The sequence below is a fragment of the Conger conger genome, chromosome 9 (genome assembly GCF_963514075.1).
Source record: "Conger conger chromosome 9, fConCon1.1, whole genome shotgun sequence".
NCBI lineage: Eukaryota > Metazoa > Chordata > Actinopteri > Anguilliformes > Congridae > Conger > Conger conger.
This window is the reverse complement of record NC_083768.1, coordinates 11304225-11331679: the sequence shown is the minus strand read 5'-3', so window position 1 is coordinate 11331679 and position 27455 is coordinate 11304225. Positions and strand designations below refer to the sequence as shown.

Sequence of the window (27455 nt, the reverse complement as noted above, 5' to 3'; positions counted from 1 at the left end):
GCGTGGGCGTGTGTCTGCGTGCACGCACGCATGTGCGTGTGTGTGTTGGTGAGCATGTGTACGTGAGTGCTGTGTGTGCATGTGCAGTGTTCGGGGAGTGGGTAAAAAAACGGGTGGAAAAGCCCTGCGCGGAAAGAGAAAGTAGGACACGATGACGTTTCGGCCTCCGCGGTGGGCCTTCATCAGGTCTGGGGAGTGGGTTGCCAGGGGAGAGGAGCGTCGGCTGCATTCAGCCCGCCGGGCAGATTGATCCCTGCGGGGGACGGCCGAGGCGGTCCCCTCCCGAGCCCTGATCCGCCGGTTAACGAAGCGCCGGGGCTTTGACGCGCCCGTTCGGCTGGTGAACTCCGCCCTCTGGAAGCGCACGTCACAGCTTGTCTCCCGTGCCACCCGGGGAACGGCGAGCAGGGAGGCCAGGGCGCGGGCCGCCGCGCATCGTTACCCCGGGGACCGCGCGCCCTGAGAGACGCAGCGCGGGCGGGGGAGTGCGGGAACGCAGGGGATGTCAATGTCCGCCTGGTGTGGGGGCTGCGTTTCATTGACTCGCATCGCCGTTCACCACCGCCCCCCGTGGATCGCAGCGTGAGCGTGCGTGACTTGTGTGGTGTATGTGTGTGCAGCGTGCGTATGTGTGTGTGTATGTGTGGTCTGTGTGTGTGTGTGTGTACGCACATGCATGTGTGGTCTCTGTCTGTGTGTACATATGTTATCAATGTGTGTGTGTGTATGCAAACATGCATGTGTGGTCTGTGTGTGTGTGTGTGTTAATGCACAACCTGTGTGTGTGTGTGTGTGTGGTCTCTGTGTGTGTGTACATATGTTATCAATGTGTGTGTGTGTGCGCACATGCATGTGTGGTCTGTGTGTGTGTGTGTTAATGCACAACCTATGTGTGTGTGTGTGTGTGCGTGCATGCATGTGTGGTCTGTGTGTGTGTGTGTGTGTGTGTGTGAATGCACAACCTGTGTGTGTGTGCGTGTGTGTGCGTGCATGCATGTGTGGTCTGTGTGTGTGTGTGTGTGTGTGTGTGTGCACATGCATGTGTGTCTGTGTGTGTGTGTGTGTTAATGCACAACCTATGTGTGTGTGTGTGTGCGTGCATGCATATGTGGTCTCTGTGTGTGTCTGTGCATATGATATCTATGTGTGTGTGTGTGTGTGTGCATATGTTATCTATATGTGTGTGTGTGTGTGTGCGTTTCTGTATGTGTATGTGTCAGAGCAGGCTTCAACCCTGTGAACACGTCTCCTGGGAGCCGAAGGATCCAGGCAGTCTGTGTGGGAAAAAGCAGATGATGAAACCGCAGAATGAGCCGAAGCAACCAGACACAGAACCATAAAAGGACCACACCGTCAGATGCGGCACAGCCCCTGACACCCCACGCATCCCTAAGCAGCCCCAGCGCTCAGAAACGACAGCTGTCTGGGGAACGAAGCGATCGTACGACAGAGCCAGCGCGGCATTAAAGAGACGCAGATGTAGCCCGCGATCCTCGCCGCACACGAGCACAACGCGGACTTCTGCGTCGCGTTCGGAGTGGGCCGGGACACGGCTCGGAGAACGGCGCGGGTCATCTCCCGAGCCGACACCAGCGCCGGGAGAGCGAGGACGGAGGATGCATTAGTACTTTCACGCGTAATGGCCACCGCCACTTCCCTAAAATAAAACTATTTTACTCGGCTAATGGAACGAGGGGGAGAAGGGCCGGTATGAAATACCGTGTTGCTCGATGCTTTCTGTCGCGTGCTAAACAGGACGGGGAACAGAATTGATGCTCTGCCGCGCTGTGTACGCGGGGACGATATGCCACGGGGTCACGGGGTCACGGGGATGTGATCCGCACAAGAGCGGTGCCTGGTTCTGCGTCACGCTTTCCCGTAAGGGGAAGAGAAAGCCGCCTACTTTCGGCCCAAATTGCTAAATGACAATATCATCGCGGTGCATTTGTGCACTCGGGAAGATGTATCGGGCTACGGGCAACCTCGCTGCTCCCGAAAAAATGTCCTTTAGCGTATTACCCGGAGAGAAAATGCAAAGGAGTAGGCTTGACAATGTTTCGGCGGCTCGCTCAGTCGGCGGAGACGGATGAGCTGCGACAGGTGCAGCAGCCGGAGCAGGCTCCAGTTTTGAGCTCTGAGATTTGGAAATGGTCTCCCGATCGCAGATGTAATTATTAGGGGGATAATATGCATATGCTACAGAATACCCTTTTCTACGGCCTGACAGAAACGCGGCGCTGAAGGATGGGAAGATTTATGGCTTTAATGCCACCGCGGATTTGTCAGTTGTCTGACAGTTGCATGCTGCACTAGGTATTCCGAAGGCATTTGCTCTCTTACAGGCGCACAGAGACACCTTCAGCGGGGCCTGTAGCGTTCACGCGGTGAAGAATATCCGAGCAGACTACTGAAAAGCCTTTTAATAAAGATTTAATCCCGAGTTACATTTACCTGCGCGATAGGGTATTTTAATGCAGGACTCCGCGAAACATCCGCAGGAATCCTGTCGAGGAAGATGAAGGTTCTGAGCAGCCATGTCTTTATTTCCTGCCTTTTCGGGTGTGTTTTTGTTTCTCTTTGGGAGTGTCTGGGCGGCGTGTGGCAGGAGACAGGCGTTTCTCCTTGGCTGACTACACCGATATAGCGCTAAGGTCAGGGGGGGGGGGATGACAAATGAGTACCTGCCAGTCCTCTCTGATAATTACAAAGGGAAGGAGAGGAAAAAAAAAAAGAAACAACTTATTTGACCGCCGGACGGAACGCCCACCATTCAAGGCAACAAATCGAAAACAAAGCTTGTCGGCAGAGTGGGAAGTCTGCGGAGGTGCAGCTGAACGGCGGAGGAGAGGCGTGAAATTTGGGGGTGGGGGTGGGGGGGTGCAGGGTAGGAGAACCCACACACACACACACACACACACACACTCCCATCCTTTCCTTGCCACGGTCTGTGCGCCGTTTAAATTTCCAATTGGGGTGGGGCTGGTTCGTCTCACATCCATTCCCATACCTGTCAGGTCTGTTCGCACAGAGGATCTCACTCTGGCGAATGAAACAGACGCTTGGCTGTGCCCGGCCACTGGGGTTACTCTAAATGTAAATGCGATGCTCCATATATCTGGGGAAATGGCCGGGATATGATGGCCTGTCTTTGCCCTCAGCCACTGCGTCTCGGGGGGGTTTACAATTGCCAATTCTGGTCGCCGCCGTCGTGCCAGGATCCATTCAGCAAATTGTGGCGCGTTTCATACTCTGTAAACACCGAACGGACACTCCTTTAGCTAGTGCGCGGTAACAATGTCTGGCGACACATCGTTCATGAAGTAAAGACCGTTGTAAGTTTGAGCGAATGCCCTGCCAAATGAATCTTCCCTTTCTGGGTGGAAAGCTGACACTAATTATGCATCGTCACAATGTGAGCGACCGGTTTTTTTTCTCTCAAAAAACATTAATTAGCTGTATTTATTTGACATTTATTTTGATGAGTGTGGTGATCATTTAAGCTGTGGTGTCTAGCACTGTTATCTAGCACTGTGATGCTACTCAAAGGTTGGGGGATGAAGCACAATGACTACCAGACTGAAGATACTGCCCTCAACACTGGCTTCCATTAACACATGCTCATAAGGTCAGACCCAACCCTGTTCCTGGAGATCTGCCATCCTTTCGGTTCTCATTTAAAACCTAGCAAAGCACACCTCATTCAGCGGCTAGAACAGGGCTGCCCGACCCTGTCGCTGGAGGTCTACCTAATACCTAATTGACCATGTTTTCATTTCAACCCTAGTTTGGCACATCTGATTCTACTCATTAGCAGCACAATGACACCTATGCTGTTGAATGAGGTGTGCTTTGGTAGGGTTAGAGTGAAAACCTACGGGACGGTAGATCTCCAGGAACAGGTTTGGGCAGTCCCGCTATAGCTGTTGAATGAGGCGTGCTTTGGTAGGGTTGGAGTGAAAACCCACGGGACGATAGATCTCCAGGAACGGGTTTGGGCAGACCCCAGTGTATCTCAGAGTGGCCATCTCCCACCCCAGGGATCGTAACATTTGGCCAGCCCTGGTTCTTTTCTCCTGGGTAATTAACTGAACAATCACAGTGCGACTGATTGGGCCAGACTATCGTCACACCTGACTCCCAGGAATAGGGAGGGTGGAAAACCAGCCCTCGAGGACCAAGATTTGATGATCCCTGTCCTACCCGGTGAGTATCCCAGTGGTACGACGTTAGCCCCGCCTCGTGGAGGTGTCCTTTGGGCTCCCTAGAGCAAGTTAAGCATCTGTACTGCAGAGGCAGGCCCTGGAGGACCCGGCTCCCCACAGGCTTTTCCTCTGCCTGCTGCGCCAGCTGCCGCCTCATCCCGGCTTATATGGATCCCTGCAGTCCTTGAAGAATCATTTCTTCCCCTTTCATTTCTCTGAGCCCCTGAGCGCTGCTTACTGATCACTTGAAGAAAGTAATACAGTCCATGTAATGTAGATCACGGATCCGCAAATCAGGGGCTCGAATCCAAATCTGGCCCTGTTTCTTTTTTCTTCCTCCACCCAACCCAGGTAATTACCTGAACAATCAGTGCTACTTCAATACGGACTCCCGGGTAAAAGGATGTTGGAACAGTTATCGGCCTCCGAGAACCGTGATTTGAGGAACGGGGATGCTTCTCATTCACTCATTCACACACACACACACCGCGCACACACTCACACACACTCACCAACGGCGATTGGCTGCCATGCAAGGCACCAACGAGAAGCATTTGGGGGTTAGGTGTCTTGCTCTTGCTCAGGGACACTTTGACACACCCAGGGCGGGATCAAACCAGCAGCCCTCTGTCTGGCAGACAACTGCTCTTACTTCCTGTGCCAATGTCGCCCTTAGATGGAGTCTAATTAGATTGAGTTGTCAGCAAATGAGAAAAGGATCATTCATTAGTAGCTATGTGCCCTTTGTGTGGCGTCTAATGAGATGTGTATTCACTGGGTACGGACTGGGTGTAACAGGAACTGCAAAATGAGGGGAAGGATATTATTAACATGCCCTAGTAATATGACAAGACTGATGCAGATCAAACGGAGATTGCTACAGACAGCAAACCAGTTTTGAGCCAAGAATAGCTCATGCTTTAATATTAAAGGGAACAGGATGTGTAGTTATTTTGTTAAATAAATATTTAGCGGAGGAAGCCTCTGTCTGTAAAATATAAATATAATCGGTAGTACATTCAACAACAAAAAATACTACTGTTTATTATTTCATAATGTTTGGCTACTTATAGAAAATGTAATATGAATATAGCAGTCTTAGCGAAATAGTGTCTGTGCCTGTACTAATGAAAACAATTACCCACAGTCCTCCTGGCCTAACTGCCACTTTAAAGACAAAGGTACAAGCTGCCCATTAAATACTCACTTGCGGGAAACAGTGACTGTCGTGCGCGGTCGAGAGAGGGGGGTTCAGAGATGAGCAGAACACAGGCACATTGTGTGAATGGACAGGAAGCTGAGGGACAATACGGGACAGCCATAACAGTCCTAACAGAACATTTCATAATTAAAAGCACTGCAACACAACAGAACCGGACCCCAATCTGCCCCCACGGGTCCTGTTTTCCAATTAAGCACCTGTTTCCACCCATGGCCCCTCAGGCAACCAGGCAAATTAGTCTGTGGCAGCCACCCCCCCCTTCCAACACTACGGTGGCTGGCACAGAGAAGAGAGAGATGCCAGTTTCTACCCCTTGGCTCGTAGTTCTTGGCACTCCTCGCATTTACAACCATCCTAAAAAGGAGAGTGCAGCTTGTTGTCTGTAGAGAAACAAATCAAGCACGTTCACTGAGGCTCAGTCGAAATGTGCTCAACAAAGCTCTGTGCCAAAGCTTGCCTTAACAATGAGACTGGAGGCAACTGTTACATTTTTGAAAAACCTCCACCTCTCCCCTCCCCACACACCCCCCCCCCCCTCCCCCCCTTACACATTTTCGTCTTGCCTACTCCCGAGCTTTCACAGATATTTTTGCCCGTGTATTTTTAACATGGTGGTTTGTCTGGCCTCGCTCCTTGAGCTAATGTAGTGACCGTTCTGGCCTGCTCTGGACCTGTTCCCGTTCTCAGGGCGCTGGATGGCAGATTCAGACAGTGACTCAGTGGAGCGCCAAAGGGAGGCAGCCCAGCTGGTGACACAGCCAGGAACCAGCGCCAATTAAACATTAAAGCTTTGAGGAGATCTCAGGCCCATGAGTTAGTGGGTTGGGACCTCCAAGAGCTGCCAGTGATGTTGTTACACCCACGCAGTCTCAAGTGCTGCTTTCTCATTGGAAAATCCACATGGGCAGGCACTAAGAAACACAAAAATCCACCCACACACTCATATACTGGCAGACAGAAAGACACAGAGAGAGACACACACACACACACACACAGAAAGACACAGAGAGAGACACACACACACAGAAGACACAGAGAGAGAGACACACACACAGAAGACACAGAGAGAGACACACACAGAAGACACAGAGACACACACACACACACATACACACACAGGAGACAGAGAGAGAGGAGACAGAGAGAGAGAGAGAGAGAGAGAGAGAGAGACACACACACACACACACACACACACACACAGGAGACAGTGAGAGAGAGAGAGAGAGAGAGAGACACACACACAGGAGACAGAGAGAGAGAGAGAGACACACACACACAGGAGACAGAGAGAGAGAGAGAGACACACACACACCCACACACACACACACACAAGTTCTTTCTGCCCTTGAGCTGTACCTACAGTGGTTTCGGAAAGTATTCAGACCTCTTTAAAAGCGCACTTTATTGTGTTGTGGATTTAATTTAAAATGTATAAAATAGCCATTTTAGAGACAGAGACAGAGAGAGAGAGAGGATAGAGAGAGAGAGAGAGAGAGAGCATTTTGAATGTGAATTTGAGACCGACAGAGACACAGCACTTGGCCTATTCTGACACCTCATCTGTACACACTGTTTACTCCTCTGGGGTGGTGGGGGTGTCCGTGCTCCTGCTTTCAAGCGCTGCCCTGTTTCTCACAGTCCCACAGCCTATCGCCGCCGTTGTGTCTCGTCAGCAGCACCAGATAAATGTCGGAATTTTACTCGTCCAAGTCGACCTGTTTTTCCATTCTTTCATAGGCAGGCCCTTCCCTGTTCCCAGCCCCGGCGGAGAGACAAACGCTCTCTCCTGTTCAGAGCCGCTTTCCTGGAAGCGCGACTGTCTCTTCTTGCTTTGTTTGGAACACCCAGAAAAGCAGCAACGTCTGGATTGTTTTGGTTTAATCCGTCTGTGTGCTCTCTGCAGCACGAGTTCCGTTCGTCTATGGCCCACATTTGATCCAGTTGCAGTGCACTTGGGCCTTAACTTGGAGTAACACATATGATGTAGTGACTGCTATACTAGATCATTTACTTCATTGATGGTTCCTTTTTTTGTCATTATAAGCATTTAAGTTTAAATAAGGATAGGGGGGGGGGGGAAGCACATACTTAACTTGCCTTTGTTGTTTATAGTACGTCACGCTTTTTCATTGTAAAGCCAAGAAAAAAAAAGCTTTTGTTAACATTCAGTTTTGCCCACATTTTTTACTTTCTTGACATTTTGTACAAAACACACTTTGTATGTTCTGTATTAATTTTGAGGATGTCATGATTAAATACCTCCCCGATTCTGAGATCAAATTACGTGGTGCCCTTCAAAGAGGATCAAAGTGGATTTTTCTTCACTCTAAGAAACCTCTGCAATAATTAAAAACCACATCATGAAATGCTAGGGGATTTATTTAATTCAAGTAGCAGGGAGTCACTCTTCTTCCAGTGAGGCATCCTTTATAATTACATTTTCTCATCAAATTAGGTTATCTACATGTTCTCTAAAGTACATTTATTCAAACAGGCTTTACTTGTGTTATCACTTTGACTTTCCAGTAGTCCTGATGTTCCTTATTTAATCAATCAAGTTTTTTTCCCTCCCTGTACAGTTACAGAGGATATTTTCTTTTGAAAGCACGGAACTGTTATATCAGCATAATGCATTCAGAGGTATAGCTTAATATTGGAGATATCCCCACTTATAGAGATCAGGTACAACATGCATATTTTTGAAAGCAGAAGCTTATTATCGGAATGATTGCTTGTTTCGTAAGTGTATTGCGCGTTTATATTGTAGAGCTATGAGTTTTATAGAGTAGTCCAGCACCCCACCCCCCACCACCATTTCAATCACCAGTGAGCCAGGACCACTGTAGCTGAACTCCATACACTCCTTTGATGCATTTTCTTCCGTGTCAATTACTATTTTATAACATGCCCGGCGAACACGAGATGTTCACAATGTTCCTGGAATGTTATAACACTGTCACTACATGACAGCACCATTGTAAGAACTTTTGTGTGTGAGCAGGGTACAGGCCACACCATACTACATGAGAGCTAGCAGTAGCCACAAGTGTATCCCTGACTGAAAACTAACGGTAGACTTTGGGCACCTGGGGCTCATTCCATTCCTTTGCATTTCTCCTCTATTTTTCTTTTCCTTGCTCCTTTTTCCACATTTAGCTCCACCCATTGGGAGAGGCTAGACAAAGAAATCTAGCTTCTCCCAATCGTAAAAAAAAACCCAAGAAAAAGTGTATAAGGCGAATGGAATTCCCCCTCGCTCCTTCAAACGTCAGTTGGAGGCCACGTCAGTTACAAACATGGCTCATGACTGCCACTTGCCACTACTGTACAGTGTCCTTGGGTGACGTGAAAGGCGCTTTAAATAAAATGCGTTATTATTATTATTATTATTATTATGAGGAGCAGATGGGGAGACGTGGATCCGCGGGTCGGTCATTTATACGTCATGGCTCCTGCTTTTTCCACATTAGGAGTTCCTAACTTCCTACCTCTAGCTCCTAGAAGGAATATTTAACGGCGTGGAACGTCCTTAAAGGTGGCGGCCCTCTATTGATTCCCGGGTAGGAATCATAAAGGAAGGAAAATAAAAAAAGTGGAGAAAAATTAGCGATTGGAATGAGTGTGTTATTAGGCGGAACCCTGGCTGATCCAAATCCACCCAGCTGCTCGTAGGAGGAGATGAACAGGGTGCCCCAACTCAGTCTTATGTGGCTGGTGACATAATCCAGGCTGAAACCGATTATTATCTCTCAGTGTAACACTTTTTCCATGGTCATACATTTTTATGCATATATGTATGTATATACATATCTAAGAATTTATAGATACATATATATCTATATAAGAATTTCCATACCAATACTCATAAAGGTCACCTCTAAATTTGAATTTTCCACAATTGAGCATGATTAATAGTCATGGGAAAATGATAGAAATGGGTCATTTGCAATATCATGGATATATTTCCTTCCATTACAGTATAACAAACTATATAATAAAGGGTTTCTGCAGCCTAGTTGATGGAAGTCATAATTATAACTTACTAATTTTGGCTGATGCCTTCAGCAGTGAAATTGGCATAGCTGCTCTAACAATATTTTTTTATTATTAAAAATCTATTGCAACGAGAGGTACAACGTTATTCTCTATGGTTGTGGCTCCAGTCTATTGTATTCTAAATCATGGTTTTGCAATCTATAAAAAAAAAAAAAAAAAAGGAAAAATCTTGGACAATTTTGTATAGAACCAAATTTGCAAAAACCGAAAAGTGAAAAAAAAAAATACATAAAAATGAAACCCCTCTGTCAGTATGGTAGAGGTAACTCTTATCCTGTTACAAATTCAAGGAATCATTTCTGAAGGCTTAAGCCAATTACTTAGAACGCACTGGAGTGTGAATGTGATTGGATTATACTTCATATACCAGTGCACTTTATAGATTAATGTCCCTTCAGAACAAAAAAAAAAAAAAAAAGAGTTTTACACAAGTTCTTCGTTTTTTCTTCTTTTTTTTTTGTTGTTTTTGTTTTGTTTTGGAGTAATAGATCAAATGCTTTCTACAACCGATAATAATCCAATCCAATTCATTTGTGGCTTTTGGGACAACAGGAATAGTCCCGGTCCTCTATATTTCTTATGATGCTATCAGCCACGGCTTCTAATCAAGATGAAAGAACGCTCAGGGGGCGTTGGAAGAGATATTGGTGTTTGTGTACGACTAATGAAATATCCCCCTGCCCATAACAATAATTTCAGCAGGGAGCAGAAAAAACGGCAGAAAGATTCCATTTCAATTACAGATAAGCTGCTCTGAAGGTGCTCTAAAATGGTAAATTAAAAAAATAAGTTAAGAGTAAAGCAAGCGTGCCTAGTCAAAAACAGCCTGCATAATACGCAGAGCGGGAGGTGGAACCGCAGTTCTGTACAAATCACCGCTCGGTTCACCGATAACGCTGCAGAAAGATGCCAGGTCATACATATTCATGGCAGAACGCACAGATACCCGCAGATACACACCCTGCTGATTCATTAGACAATGTGCAGTGCTCCAGAGACGGGATATTCTTCCATACTAATGTAGAAATATCTTTCCTGGCATAATACGACCAAAAAGATGCATTGTGGATACAGTGTGACATGAGAAGATTCTTTATGAACGGGGATATTCATTGATTATTCCTACTATGGCGCGTGTTTATTTTATTTTCATGAATTCTAGCGTGTTGTAAAATGACCTACATTACATCACGTAATAAATTATACTGTCCCAATGTAGTGCTTGTCCAGCATATGAAATTACATTAATAATGGTAACAACTGCGATTGTAGCATATGTTCGCATTTAATTTTTCATGTCTACTATTATTACTGATGAAAAAATGAAATTAGTAAAAACCACAGGAGTTTTATATGGAGTCTCCGGTGGATATGTTATTTCAAAAGGAACATGTATTTTGCTTTAGGCATTATACGTATATATCTGTGTAAACTAACGCAGAAGTAATAACAGTAATAACAGCTTGCGATTAGCATTACGTACAAACTTTTATTTTGCTATTGCCTGTGCTATTGCCTTATGTGAGGTCAAGTTCCTTTCACATTTATTGTATTCACAGATTTATTTACAGACAAGAGAAAGCCGTGTACTGCTGTGCATCTTGATTAGTGGTACAATTTATTTTTTACCATTCAAAATATGTTGGTAAAAACCTGATGCGTTTACAGCACTGATTAAGCTGGACTGGACATTTTATAGAGGGCTTTCTACGAGAATGCATAACTGCAGAATATTTTGATAAATCTTCTATACATTCGAGCCCAGCTTCTTAATTCACATGTTACTACAAGTCAGCGCATACCCACAATTCAGTGAATAACCTTATAAGCCTCACATAAAAATGTGAAGGAAAAAAATTGTGTTTTGCTCAAATTTTATTGGCCTTTAAAATTTGAATGGATGGGGCACTTGTGATCGCTACAGTACATAAAATCAGGAAGAGGAGAAATATAAATATGAGATATTAGCCCTTTAACCCACGATGGGCTGAGATGTGGTGTGAAATATGTGATTAGAATGTTTTAACTGCTGATGAAACAACCACTAACGGTAATTGAAAGCAATGGAGTTTCAGAACACGGACTTAGTTTTGTTAGTTGGAAAAAGGCCTTGATGTGCTCGCATTGGCGGGGAAAGAGATCAGAATGAATGGAATCAATAAGCCATTTACTCCCAAATACCAGTAAAGAACAAGGCATTTTGGTTGCAGTGCTGTAAGTGAGACTATGAATAAATAATGAGGAGCCTCTACTGAAAATGATTTGATTTAATACCATGTAAACTCAATGAATTTTGACTTTTGAGGGGATAACTAGTGGTATGACTTCTTTTTCTCATTGTATCTTCTTACTCTAGGTACCATCTTACATACAAATAATATTCTAATGTAAAACCTGTGTGTCATAACCACATAGCTCTGCTGTAAAATCCAGCTATGCCAGCTTGCAAATGCTGGTCACAAGCTGGTCTAGCCAGATATGAACTGGTCAATCAAATAGTTCTGGTAGCTTGTCTGGTAGTTGGTCAAAATAGCTTGACCTGGTCAAACCATGTCAGGTTGGGAACTGGTCAACCAGCTAAACCATGTCCATTATGCTATGTTATGTTGGGAGCTGGTCAACCAGCTAAACCATGTCCATTATGTTATGTTATGTTGGGAACTGGTCCAGCTACCACCAGGTTGACCAGCTACCAGCTGTTTCACAACCTAGCTTGAGCTGTTTTTTTTTTCCAGTTGGGAGAGGTTAGACTGAATACATTTGCCACTGATGTCAGAATCTTGGATTCGGCCTCTTTATTTCCTGTTCGGAATTCCAGTGGACTTCCGAACGTACAGTGCGGCTCCCGGTCTCATCCCACATTCCGCAGGAGCCGCTGTCCTCCCCGAAGGCATTCCACCATTCCGCCCGGAGAGACGAGCAACGTTCCCAAACCACTTCAGAACCCTGGCACACGCCGTCGAATCCGCACAGAAGCAAAAAAAAAAAAATCACGACGGGAATTTATGTTCTTTCAGGCCGTCTTCCCCCCCCCCCCCTCCCTTTTTCAATTCAGTGCACTTCTTTCAAGCCCTCTGAAGTGTGAAAGCGTGAGGGCTTCATGGTGTGGAATTAAACGTAAGCCTCCATGCCGGGGTTCTGTTCTCGCTGCATGCAGAACGGGGAGGCCTTCAGCAGCCGGTACACGGATATCAATCGTACACACACAGTAGATGTTTAATACATACCCCGGAGAGAACACGCAGGACCGCGATTAGACTGGAATTAGAGTCAAAGCTGCATGTTAATAGGTTCTCGAAGTTACCATATTACCGGTCCAGGCCATCTAGAGTCACTGGACCGAAAAAAGGTTCTCAAAAAAATAACCCGCCCGAAGATAATTTGCTGCTTTCATCTTCACCAAGCCTGTAAACATCTATGACCTTTGTGGCAGAGGTTCAGGCAATAACATGTTTTTTTTTTTTTACTATATTATATATTTGCAAGAACATTTCACATCTCTACTGTGGATTACATTTTGAAAGGAATTAATGCATGTGTATCCACAGCATCATTCAGTGTTATGATCATGCAGACGTTCAAAATGACATTTCTTCTGACATTAAACTTCTGTCCTGAATGTGAATCCACGACAGCCACTGGATAAGCTAGCGCCCAGTAAAATGTCCAGTGTTCCTACTCTGGACCATAGGTAACTGTATGCCCTGCTCAAGAGCTGATTTATCACTGCACATTTTACTGGGCAGTCGGGATGAAAAATGACACAGACACATCAGACAACAGCCTCCACTTCACTCTCCCAGAAAATGGCTTTTGAAAACAGCCGGCTTTCTCCCGTGTACGGTGGAGCTGGATGTAAGGCCGGTGTCAGCACAACGCCGCCAGTAAATGTTTTATGAGTCCCTCACCCCTGTGGTCCCTGGCCCGAGCCATCGCCCGGCATTGTGAAGTGCGGTTAACAGTGACCGCACACACGTCTCCTTCAGTCAGGAGCTGTCACTCGCACCGCGCTGCTGCTGCTCACGTCCAATCACACGCTGTGCTACGCCCGAAAACATCAGCCCATAACCTGACTCAATACCTTCTTTACATACAGATTTTCTATACAATTTTCTTCTTGTAGTATTTATTACAGTCCATCCACCTGTTATCTAATGATACACCTTGGACAGGTCGCCAATCCATCAGAGGCTACCAAACACATCATGTATTCACGCTTACAGTATCTACAGGCAATCTAGAGTCTCCAATTAGCCTAACCTGCATGTCTTTGGACCTGGAGGAAATGCACGTGAAGACAGGGGATTCAAAGCCAGGACCTTCTTGGTGTGAGGAGACAGTGCTCCACTGCATTAACATGCTGCCCACATGGTACATTAATGAATGCCACATAATGCTCGTAATAGAAGATAGTCTCGATTGAACCCTGCGGCATAATTTGACCTCTCCATTTGACCCATCCTAGTTACTTATGAGCGGTGGGCAGCCACCGTGTGGTGCCCGGGGAGCAATGCAGGGTTAAGGGCCATGCTCAAAGGCCCAACAGCTGTGTGGATCTTATCGTGGCTACACCCGGGCTTCAACCACCAACCTTCCAGTTCCCAGTAATGTTACCTTAGCTGCTATGCCACAGGCAGCCCCAGTAATAATGACCTCAATGTTATTGCCAGGATGCAGCCACTTGTTGATAGGTATGATCACGTTGATCATCATATGCTGCACAACCTGCATGTCTATGGTGTCGTTACTTATGACGAGGACTATTGCTGCTATTCAAAGAGTGGTCAAAGAGGTGATGCAGATCCACTTCAGATCAAGCATCACTGCTTCAATAAATGGTGGGGGGGGGGGGGGGGGGGTTGTTTGCTTTGGCACTGCACCCAAGACCTCCAGATGATAAACTTTCAAGGGGATTTCTTGAAAAAAGCCCAAATTGATTCAATAAGGGCCAATTTTCCCGGATGGGAGAGCACCAGACTGAAAACTATTAGGCTGCCTTATCTCCGAGGGATGTGGCTAATTACAGCAATGCATCACCTGGAATTGCAGACCTCAGTGTGAGTATCTCTGATGAAGAGAGAACCTGAGTCTCAGTGTTTACATAGTAATTCCTGACAGCCAATTACAACCAAAGGTTTTCTGTTTAAAGTACGGTTGCGAACACGCTGTTACTTAAATAAGAACTATAAGACTATAAATGACAAAAAAATTTGAAGTGTTATATAAAATGAGAAAGATGTTGATTTGTTCAATCCTATTTTGGAACCTATCCCAGCATGCAACAGGAAGGACTTTTGTAAAATACCCATAATCTCATTGGCTGGCTCACTGCTCATTAATTCCTAATCCCAACAGTATGTTGTGACTGTCTATATAGTGTGCGAAATAGTATACTAAATGAACAGTGAATTTGGACAGCAGACGTTGTCTTTTGTAACCTAATCGCTAATCGCTAATCGCTCAGTCTACCATACAGCCGGTTCTAAAAACATGGCTCCTAAACTCCAGGGGTGTAATCCTTGGATTTGGGAAAAGCCTTTTTTTTTTTTTTGTCTACACTGCTATTATTAAATGCTGGGTAATGAATGTTGACTTTGATGGAACCTGAATTGAGAGTGTCTGCCGACTTCTAAACTCAGCAAATTCCGTGTTCATCTTTCCTTTTTGTTCCCAGCATGCTTTGCTCCTGCCCTCCCGCCACTGGTCGATTTATTAAGGGAACATTGGTTTCTATTTTTCCGGCAAACAACCATTTTTCCCCTCAGCTGTTGGAACAAAGTGCTCCTCCGAAGTTGATTATGGGATAGTAATCTCCCACTTGCAGAATTTTTTACTGGTACCTTGAGTTTGTACAGCTGTCAAAACACTCCAGTGTCTAATTCAGCCTGAGCTTGCATTAATAGGTTTCCTTGGTGAGTGGAAGGCGTGTACATGCACCTGAACAGTCAGCAGTCTAACACAGGGTAAATTTGTATATTTTAATAGTGCCAAGAAGGGCCAGAGTAGAACTATTTCTGAGTCTGTGGAATGACTCGTACATTAATTGAAATATGTCGTGGGGAAAATAAATAAGCATTTCAGTACTGGGTATAGATATTATAAACATGTCATTAAATACATTTTTTTCATTCAATTTTTTCAACAGTCATTTTCCAGACTGGGCTTTGTATATACACTCACCGAGCACTTCATTAGGAACATTTTTACTTTATTACACCTACTTATTCATGCGATTATCGAATCGGTTAATGTTCACATCAACCATCAGAATTTGAAAAAAATCTAACTGACTTTCACAGGCAAGGTTGTTTGAGTATCTCAGAAACTGCTGATCCCCTGGGATTTTCACGCACACTAGTCTCTAGTTTGTAAAGAATGGTGCAAAAAACAAACAACAAAAAAATCCAGTGAGCAGTTCTGCAGACAGAAACACCTTGTTAATGAGAGACGTCAGAGGAGAAGGGCCAGACTGGTCAAAGCTGACAGGAAGGTGACACGTTACAACAGTGGTATGCAGAACAGCATCTCTGCACACACAACACATCATAACTCTAAGTGAATAGGCTACAGCAGTAGAAGTCTAAAAAATAAGTCTGATAAATACCTAATAAAGTGCTCACTGAGTGTATATTATATACTAAAATTATATATGTCATTGAAATATTTAGATAGAATCTTAATTTTCAAGATTCAGTGTCTCAAATATCTTTTATTTATTTATTACACAGTACCCACTTCATTAGACTTTTAAAAAATTGTATTGTATAATTATTTATTTTACTTATTTGTCCAGTTGGTCATCTGCTGTAGCCCATCCTCTTCAAGTTTCGACGTGTGGTGAGTTCAGAGATTCTCTCCTGCATACCACAGCTGTGATGCATGGCTATTTGCATTACGGTCATCCTTCCTGTCTGCTTGAACCGGCCTGGCCCCTCTTCTCTGACCTCTCTCATTAACAAGGCATTTCCGCCCACATAACTGCTGTTCACTAGATGTTTTCCGTTTTTCACACCATTCTCTGTAAACTTAACTAAAACGGTTGCACATTAAAATACCAGGAGCTCAGCAGTTTCTCCATTAGCACCAACAATCATTCCACGGACAAAGCCACTCACATCACATTTCTTCTTTTTGGTCTGAACAACAACTGAACCTCTTGACCATGTCTTGCTTGTATGCTTGTATGAATTGAGTTGCAGCCACATGATTGGCTGATTAGATATTTGTATTAATGAGCTGGTGTACAGGTCTACCTAATAAAGTTGGCAGGAGTGTATAGAATGACAATAAACCACAAACACACTGAACCAGCAGCATTAATCTGTACGGAGACCACACTGCTCTGAATATTTAAATGTTCTGCAATAAAATATGCTCAACACAAACACCAGCTGTGCAAGTGGGTTGAACAGAACTGAGATGATATTGCTCCTGCAACTTTATAAGACCATGAGACATCATAATGTACAGCAAACTTCAAAGTGAATTGAAAGGGGCTGACTCATAATTTGACTAATATTGGCCATAAATATTAACCATGCCTTTGAGAAAATATTCCTCACCAGCCTTTCTTTCAACAATGACCACACTCATTTTCCCGGCCGTTAATCACGGTATGCCCCAACAAAAAGTGCAATTTTCTTGATAAACCAACCCAACCCTGCTCCAGGAGAACAACCGTCCCACAGTTTTAACTCCAACCTGAACAAAGCATTCAACAATCTCACTGCTCTGATGTGTCAAATGAAAACCCGTAGACTGGTAAATCTCCGGGAACAGGGCTGGGAGCCACTGCCCAAAGCAGAATCGCCTGAACCGTCACGGAACCAATCCGTGAAACGTCCAATAATGACTAACCGGCCCATTCAGTAATCGGAAAGTGGGTGGATGACAAAAGGAGATGGAACGGCAGGGAATGGGTGAGTACCGGGGATTGAGGTGAGTGAACTGCAGGGACCTCTTCCTGGGCCACCAGAAGAAGTGAACTTGAGAGGACGAAGTGGTGACTCATTTGTCACCACGGCCTGTTCCCGCAGCTTTGACCATGCCGACTTGGCGTGAACACTCACCGAGCACTTTTAGGTATTTATTAGACTGATTTTTTTAGACTTCTACTGCTGTAGCCTATCCATGTAGAGTTATGATGCGTTGTGTGTTCAGAGATTCTCTTCTGCGTACCACTGTTGTAATGTGTGGTTATTTGTGTCACTGTCACCTTCCTGTCAGCTTTGACCAGTCTGGCCCTTCTCCTCTGACCTCTCTCATTAACAAGGTGTTTCTGTCTGCAGAACTGCTGCTCACTGGATTTTTTTTTTTTTTTTTTTGCAATGTGCATGAAAATCCCAGGGGATCAGCAGTTTCTGAGATACTCAAACCACCCTGTCTGCCACCAACGATCATTCCACGGTCGAAGTCACTTACATAACATAACATTTCCCCCCCATTCTGATGGTTGATGTGAATATTAACTGAAGCTCCTGACTCGTATCTACATGATGCATGTAGTGCAATTCATGTGTGCATTGCACTGCTGCCACACAATTGGCTGATTAGATAATTTCATGAAAAAGTAGGTGTAATAAAGTAAACTGTTGCGAATGAAGTGCTTGGTGAGTGTATGTTATTTTCTGTCTGTTTGGGGGTCTCTGTGTGGGTTTATGAAAGAGGGAGAGCTTGAATCCGAATGAAAGGGACTAGCATATGATTGCATGTTTTAGAAAAAAGGAGACGGTGTCTTAGTCTTTGTCAATGACTTTAGTATAAGAACATTACGACTATGTTTACTAGTTTGTTTGATGTATACTAGTAAGTGCATCTCCACCCTAGTTCAACCTCAATGGGACTCAAACGTGAAACATGAAATATGGTTGCACTCCCCCCTGCTCTTTAACCACAGGTAAATTGTTTGAGTACAAATCTAAAATTGTGGAGTACAGAGCCATGAGTACAAGAGAAAATATATAGACAGTACATCTTTGTCCCAAACGTTATGGAGGGCTCTGTATATTCCGTTAAGCCAGTATCTGCAGCTGGCCAGTAGCCCAGGCTCAGATGTGAGCCAAAGACTTTCTGCTTCATGGAGGAATGGTATAATTATATAATTTGGGAATTACACACTCCCCCTACAGACAGTAAAAAAAAAAGAAAAAAAAAAAGCAAACAACACAAAAAAAAGTTCCGATAAATGTGAGGTTACGTCACTCGCATGCTGACGTCAGTGAACCTTTTTTATATTCACAAAATTCAAACCTCACAAAACCAACACAATAGATTATGTGTCATTTACAAAAATGTACAGTATGACTGCCAGTTGAGAAAAAGAAGAAGAATGAAAGCGATAAAACTACCATTTTACCAGACATTAACATTTATAAGACATGAGGGATTACATTAAGTTAATAATGTATCCCATTGGCGAAGGTGTTGGACTGGTCTTTTTTTTTCCACTCAGCAAAACTGGCATGGGAAATTGTGTTCTGGACCAAGACATTTGCTTCCCCCATCCTACTTGATGCCTGGCTCTGCTGCCGTTTTAACGCCCTCTACAGACGGCAAAGCGCAGTATTTTTCCACAGAATGAAAGGGAATCAGACCTTGGAATAAGTGGACACGGTTAAACGCATTTTTCGTCTTGTTCATTCGAAAGCCGTATGCTGTTTCAGAACGCGATACAATGGACTACTCGTCAGCTCAGTAAGGATATAGGCAACGAATGAACAATACTTAAAGATTCATGTTTAGCCTACACCTCTACTTTAATGTGCGTTGGTTACGTATGATCCTGATGCACTGTACCATTCTTGGAATACTTGGCAAGACGAACTTCCTTTTGTTTTTTTTTTCCCCACTTTTTTAACGGAAGTTGTATTAAGTTGGGAGAAGTGGGACAAACCCACGGAATGGAAGATAGGAAATTCCACAAGGAGATAATTAACATTATCACGAGAATCCTCAAGAATACAATGTAGTTGTCCGCTACGTGAGGTAATGTCTGTTAATTTAGACGTGTGTGTGTGTCTGCCCTGGAACGAAATAAATACGCTTCTATGGGATATTTCTGAATGGACCGGACAGTGGAACAAGGAGTGGACTGCTTGCTGAAAATTCACAGTGGAAATGTTTCGGAGAGAGGAGGACAATACCAGTTTGTTGCTGCTCGCCAGGAGAGATGCCTGGCGCTTGCTCCTCGCCCCCAGCAGCATTGGCAAAGATAAGACGTGGCTACAAAAACTTGTGCATCTACAGATGTATTTTGGATTTGATTGTGCTCCAGCACCAACGGATGTCTTTCGATTTGGGAATTACCGTTAATCGAATTATTATCCGCGGCTGCCTTCTCCCACTTTTCGTGTGGCATTCGTTTTGGAAGTCAGATTTCACTATATATAAACATTCTGCACGGAAACCTTTTTATCGTTTTTCATGAAAGTAAATGTTGAATTTGTAAACGTAAGTCCAAATAGAACAGAACGTCAGTAAAATATTAGCCTACTATTCGTGTGTGTACTGTTTAAATGGTCGTATTATGTATAGTCTTTCCAATTTGACAGCAGCCAACATGCCGTCTTTTTAGCGATTACTTTTGTATCTGATGGAAGACATGCTGAATTGGCAGATACTGAGAATATTAACGCACCTTATTTATATCAGAGTATAATGTTGCAGTGGTAAAAATTAATTCAGATTATTTCTTCAATCTAGACCGTGGGGAAGAAAATGGTTTAAGGGAATGACACCACGCTTTACAAGTTCATAACAATTGGACAGAGAAGTCAACTTTGTTTGCTTCTTTATTTGAGCTGAGCCTAAAAAAAACAGTCAAAAGTGTTGCTGAGAGAACTTCTTTTGCAAAGTGTCGAGGGAGCTACGCAGCATTACAATTTACTGGTTTGAGTAAGGGGAGACAACAGAGAGAGAGAGAGAGAGAAAAAGAAAACATCTGGTTCTTGGATCATGGCTGCTGAGTGCATAGGGCGGTCGCTGGTTTTATTATCATTCTTGGCAGTGGGAGTTGCCTTCTCCGGTGTCTTCAATGCTTCAGACAAAGATGTTTTCAACGACGACACCGAGCAGGTCAGGCTGGCCGAGGACAGTACAACCGCGCAGTGGAAGCACATAGCAGACAATCTGCACCCAAACCTTTATTTTGACCCGGTGGATATACAGTTACTCAGGCAGAGGTCCACCACAACACACAGCCACCTTTTCAAAGTGATCCGCGTGGCCGTCACGACCATGCTGTCCAACGGCAACCTGTACCTGCCGCCGGCCAGGCACGAGGAGTTCACCAGCAAATGGAACGAGATTTACGGCAACAACCTGCCCCCGCTCGCCCTGTACTGCCTGATCTGTCCAGAGGATGGCGCTGCCCTCCAGTTCCTGCTGAAGTACATGGACCGGATGGCGGAGTACCCCAACTGGATGGTGACCAGCGCCCCCAACGACGAGGTGCCCACGGCGCACTCCCTCACGGGTTTCGCCACCGCCTACGATTTCATCTACACTGCCTTGGACGCACAGAGGAGGGTCAGTTACCTCAAGAAGATACGCTCGGCGACCGACGAACTCTATGAGCTGTCCAAGTACAGGGGGTGGGGCAAGCAGTTTCTGCAGAACCACCAGACCACCAACATCTTAGCCATCCTGACCGGCGCCGTTGTCGCCGGGGAGCACAACGACCCCGAGACGATGATATGGAAGCAGGTGTGTGTGAACTACATGGAGAAGACCATGTTTCTCCTGAACCACATCGTCGACGGGTCCCTGGATGAGGGCGTGGCGTACGGAAGCTACACGGCCAAGTCTATCACGCAGTACGTGTTCCTCGCGCAACGCCACTTCAACATCGACAACACGCAGAACAACTGGCTCAAAGCGCACTTCTGGTTCTACTACGCCACCCTGCTGCCCGGCTTTCAGAGGACGGTTGGCATCGCCGACTCCAACTACAACTGGTTCTACGGGCCGGAGAGCCAGCTGGTGTTCCTGGACAGCTTCGTGCTTGAAAACGGCACGGGCAACTGGCTCGCCCAACAGATCCGAAAACACCGGCCCAAAGACGGCCCCATGGGCCAGTCCTCCGCCCAGCGCTGGACCACGCTGCACACAGAGTACATCTGGTACAACGCCCACCTCGTCCCGCAGCCGCCCCCGGGGTACGGCAAAGCCAAGTTGCACGTCTTCTCCAACTGGGGCGTGGTAACGTACGGGGCGGGCATGCCCAACAGCCAGGGCAACACGTTCGTCTCCTTCAAGTCCGGGAAGCTGGGCGGACGGGCGGTGTACGACATCGTCCACGCCAAGCCGTACTCCTGGGTGGAAGGCTGGAGCAGTTTCAACCCGGGGCACGAGCACCCGGATCAGAACTCCTTCACCTTCGCCCCCAACGGGCAGGTGTTTGTGTCCGAAGCGCTGTACGGGCCCAAGTACAGCTACCTGAACAACGTGCTGGTGTTCGCCCCCTCCCCCACCAGCCAGTGCAACGGGCCGTGGGAGGGGCAGTTGGGCGAGTGCGCCAAGTGGCTGCGGTGGGCGGACAAGGAAGTGGGGGACACAGCCGGCGAGGTCATCGCCACGTCCTCCCACCAGGACGCCATGTTCGTGAGCGGCGAGTCGGTGGCGGCCTACTCCTCGGCCATGAAGCTGAAGAGCGTCTACCGGGCCCTCGTGCTTCTCAACTCCCAAACCCTCCTGGTGGTGGACCACGTGGAGAAGCGGGACGACTCGCCACTGGACACGCTCAGTGCCTTCTTCCACAACCTGGACATCGACTTCAAGTACGTCCCGCACCGGGTGATGGACAAGTACAACGGGGCCTTGATGGACGTGTGGGACGCGCACTACAAAATATTCTGGTTCGACAATCAGGGCTCCAGCCCGTCGGGCAGGATCCAGGAGGCGGAGCAGGCCGCGGAGTTTAAGAAGCGGTGGACGCAGTTCATCAACGTCACTTTCCCCATGCGGAGCACGGTGAGCAGAGTGGCTTACGTGCTGCACGGGCCTTATGTAAAAGTGAGCAACTGCAAGTTCGTCGAAGACAGCAAAAACGGTGTGAGGCTGTCCCTGATCATCAACAACACCGAAAACATAGTGTCCATCGCCACGAACTACAAAGACGTCGGGGCCAGACTGAGCTATTTAGGCTTCGGCGGGCATGCGAAAGTGGAGAACGAGCATCAGATCACACGTTTCGGTGTGGGAACTCAGCTCGTGCCCAAACAAAACGCGGTGGAGCAGAGCGTGTTCGACTTTGGATTTGTGGTTAATTTAATAGCGGGGGTGACGCTGTGCGTGGCAATCGGATTTCTGACCCTGCGGAGGAAGTTTTACGTGTGCTTCAGCAAGCTCATGCGCTACACGCTGCTCTCGGTCCTGCTGCTGTGGATCGTCGAGCTGGTGTTCGTCTCCAATAGCTGCGATCAGCTCCTCTGCGGAGTCAAGTGGAAGGGCACCGCGGACCGCGGGGCCGGCGCGCCCCGCACACTCTCCGACCCGCACCCGTTCCCCCTGCCGACCGTCGTCATAACAACCCTGCCCGGGTTCGGGGCGGAGATCCTCCAGCACCTCTTCTACAACAGCTCCGACTTCGTTTACATCCGCGTGCCCACCGAGCACCTGGACATCCCGGAGACGGAGTTCGAGTTCGACTCCCTGCTGGACGCCTGCGAGTGGTCCAAGGCGGACGCCCGCGGCGGCCATTTTAAGGTCATCCAGGGCTGGTTCCACTCCCTGGTCCGCAACACCAAACTGCACCTGCAGAACATACAGCTGGACGAGGCCAGCAGGACCAGGTCGGCTCAGGCCGCGGACTCCTCCAGGCGCAAGAGGAAGAGGAGCAGGAGGAAGGAGCCGCTGGCCGAGCAGAGGGGCCCGGGCAAGGGGAGCCTGGAGCGGGACGCGGAGTACATCAGGGAGCTACGCCGGCACGTCGCGCAGTACCAGAGTGCCAGCGCCGTCCTCAGCTTGAGCAGCGGGAGTTGGGCCCTGAAGCTCCCCTTCGTCCAGGAGGTCATCGGCCCCTCCCTGCGCGTGATCAACACGGTCCGGGACCCGCGGGCCTGGATCTACTTAATGCTGTACAACAGCAAGCCCAGCCTCTACTCCCTGAAGAACATCCCGCAGCACCTGGCCCTGATCTTCAAGGAGGACAGCAGCAGGGGCAGGTGCGCGGGGTTCGCCCCCGAATTCCAGCCGCTGCAGCGGCTGCTGGCCCGGTCCGAGTCGGACCCGGTCCTGCTGCTCGCCCACCTGTGGCTGGCGCACACGGCCGCCACGCTGCGGGTCAGCAGAGACCTGCCGGAGGGCACCTACCTCCAGGTGAGGTTCGAGGACGTGGTGCACTTCCCCGAGGAGACCGCCATACACATACACTCCCATCTGGGCGTACCGGTCTCGCCAGCGTCGCTCAACCAGCTCATGTTCACCACATCCACAAACTTGTTCAGCCTCAAGTACGAGGGGGATATCTCACCAGCTAACATCAATGTGTGGAAACAGAATATGCCCTACAGTGATATAAAACTAATAGAGGACACATGCTGGTCTGTAATGAAGAGGTTAGGATATTCAAGGTTTACAAATTAAATGCTGCGGGTCAGCTGAAATCAATAGCTAGTTCTTTTATTTTTTTTGGTCTTTTGCACTAATAGGATATGTAATTGAAGTTCAGCCATGAACTTTTTAGCACCGGAGTGTAATAGGACACAGAGGCGGAGAGCAAGCTTGAAATAAATCTGTTCTGGTTTTTTTGCGCAGAATGTGTGATCATTATGATCAACAGCAATACCACGACGATGGTCAAAAATAACATTTTACATTAAAATGTTATTGGATTCATTGAAGGAATACACAAGTCCCGTTTCCTTTATGCTACATCAAAGCCAGCCGAGTCTCTTGAGTTGGATGTCAGAATGTATGGATGTTTTATGTGCGCCAATTTGTTTAGAAATCTTGAAGAAAGTTATACTGTAATTTCAAGAGTGGTTATTTTTGTAAAGCTGTGCTCAGTGTACTACTATGGACCAGGTACTATGCGTTCTACAGTATACATATGTAAATGTGGACATTATTTTCTTATAAAGCTATAGTATGTAGATAATCTATACACAGTTGTCTCTTTTTATATATGTATATTTTGTAAAAACCGGTTTCTTTTACCAAAGGTTAACAGACTAAATGGACTGGGTTTTGAAATGTGCTGTGCTAAGATATAAAGGCTGGCAGAGGGCACCAAGGGCTGTTCTCTGGAGGGAAACACAAATCTGTGGTGTTTAATTGGATGTACAGTACCAAGTACACAGCAAGTAAATTACCCTTACATAGCAGGTTTGCAAATTGTATGCCAGACCAAACATCAACCCTGGACTTTATGGTCGCAGAGAATGATCCTAGATTTAAGTAAATGCTATATTTCAAGGCTTTATTGTCAGTAAGTCCTTGGTGTTTTTTTGCACTGTGTTTTGGGTTCCCTTGGTTTGTGCTTACAGAAGTGCTTATACTCATCACCTCAAAACTGCGGAAAGATGGCAGTGTAGTTATTGACTTCATGTGTTGCTTAAACCTGTGAAAGGACAAATGCTGAATGTTTGCAGTATTAGCCTAAAGCAAGTTTTATGTGTCCGCATTGTTCGTTCACACAATCAAGTTTTGAAAAAAAAAAGAAAAAGAAAATATAAATTGCATTTAAAAATAAATATGTACTTTTCCTACTTTTCTGTATCGCATCTTAAAATGGCAGGACCAATTAACTTTGTTCAGACTCTCACAACATTAGATGGAAACTACATTCTGTCACTGACCGGGTAGCCGTATAGATCAATCCTGTATCAAATACTTTATAGTTTAGGATTCAAATAATTTTATATGCTTTATTGAGTGTATTTGGAACCTATGAAAAAGTGCAAACCTTGCCTTCTGGTTCTCTTAGTTGACTCAGTTGCACCAAGCAAGATCAGTCGAGCATGCAGAAGTATTTGAATCCAAAACAATTACGTATTTGACCCAGATCTGGAATGGATAAGAGGTTTAACTGCCCGGAATGTTCCTTAACAGTAAAACGTATTCCCAGGGTCTGCTGGGTGGCTAATCTCATTAAAGGACTGTTCCAGTGTTGGTCCCACCATCCAGTATGGATGCTGGGCAATGATTGGTCATGGTGTTGCTTTGAACCAATTATTTGTTGCATTATAATGTTTTGTGTGTGCTAAAAAGGTTTGGTATACGCTAATCGCTAAAGGTCTTTAAATCAGGCCCTCTGTGTTTCTCTCAGACTAATGAGCTATATGTGTGGATTAGGGTGTGTAAAATAAGCAAAGGCTTTACCTCACATATCATGGGAGTGTATGCCCTTTTTTAAGCTACCTGGAATTTATATCAGAGGTTGCATGAATTAGCATGACTGGGGAATATAACAGGGTGTTCAAAACTTGGAAAAAAAGGGTATGGTAATCATAAAAAACTAAGCCCAGATGTGAAGTTGTGACTTGCAAATTTTCTTTCAGCTTTGCTAGCTTGCTGTTGTCTCAACAATATCTGACAGCCATCAACAGTTCACAGATATAAAAGACTAAAAACCTAAGGACATGTCATTTACGGCTAATCCCAAAGGCTTTAGTGGTTTAATCAGACAAAACGCCTACAGGCCGTTACTCTGGAGTGCCACCCTTGTGAGCTGATTACAAGGCAAGGGTCGCGAAACTCTGCGGATGCATTTTGAGTAGTACATAAAATGCGCGCCGCATTTATGAATTAAATTCTGCCTTGATGTCTTCTGGGTATCACTGTTCTTTCCTGTCCATTTATCGCAACGTGTGCAGAATGTGCTATCGATATTAATGTGCCACAGTGGTTCTGTGCGCGTATGAAGGGAAGATGTCATAGGATGATCTGCCCTTCTCAAGACAATCCACTTCATTTTCAAACTATAATGGCTGGTTTAAGTAAAAATATCTTGCTTAGCTGCTCACAGATACAGTACACAGTGATCTTTATAATTGCTCCATTCAAGCGGAATACAGTTTTTCAGGAGGATACCTACTGCTAGCCAAATCTTGTCTAATGGGCCAAAGAAAGTATATAAGGGTAATTAACACCCCTGCTTTGCTGTCACTGTTCCTAACTGCTATTTTTATGCATCTGTTTATGAAGATGTTCCAGAGTTACTGTGGCCTTGAATTACAAATCTGCTTCTTTCATTTCTACAAATATGTTATGCATTTTTAATATGATTTCGACAGCAGAAGTTGTGCACACATTATAAATGCAGAAAAAAGGAAATATCCTGCTGTGGGTATAATTAGGGAAAAAAATATATTGGCGTCTTGGTGATCTTGAGGCATTCTGTGAATTAAGGGACTGCTAACATAGTAGGAACGGGCCCATTATGACACTGAGGACATTCTTTGCTTATGAACAGATTCATGAAAAATGGCATGTAAACTGGTAAGGTTAAGAGTGCAACCATTTTCAACACGCTCATACTGTAACTAAATGTTCATCACAGGGCGACATTGGCTCAGGAGGTAAGAGCAGGTGCCTAGCAGTCGGAGGGGTGCCAGTTCGGTTCTGCGCTGGGTGTGTCGAAGTGTCCCTGAGCAAGGCACCTAACCTCCAAATGCTCCTGGCGAGCATGTTGTCGCATGGCAGCCAATCGCCGTTGGTGTGTGAGTGTGTGTATGAATGGGTGAGTGAGAATCATCAGTTGCACAACGCTTTGGATAAAGGCCAGCCATTTACTGCTATCGATGACACATCACAAACATACAGTAACGTCATCAGGCAAATACAAGTTCAGCGACAGTGTTTTTCTGCCCTCGACACATCCAGCATTTGCTCCTCACCGTTTGCCCTCTAAAGCGCTACCAGAGAGGATCATGGGATTCAGTTTCAGCTGACTGGCCAATTCGGTGCCCTTCATAATCGCCATATGCCACCAGTCCCCAGGCCTTGGGGAACTCCTGATACACCGACCCCCCCGT

General features: G+C 46.0%; 1 protein-coding gene across 1 annotated transcript; it reads left to right on the top strand.

The window, feature by feature from the left end:
- The first annotated feature begins 19157 nt into the window (after window positions 1-19157).
- dsela (dermatan sulfate epimerase like a) lies at window positions 19158-26100 on the top strand. Its single transcript, XM_061253545.1, has one exon. The coding sequence runs from the start codon at window positions 20434-20436 to the stop codon at window positions 24061-24063; it is 3630 nt and encodes a 1209-aa protein (XP_061109529.1). The 5' UTR covers window positions 19158-20433; the 3' UTR covers window positions 24064-26100.
- The last annotated feature ends 1355 nt before the right edge of the window (window positions 26101-27455 follow it).

What these genes read in the sequence shown, in the direction of transcription:
- dsela (XM_061253545.1), top strand. Translation starts at nt 20,434, where the DNA reads ATGGCTGCTGAGTGCATAGGGCGGTCGCTGGTTTTATTATCATTCTTG.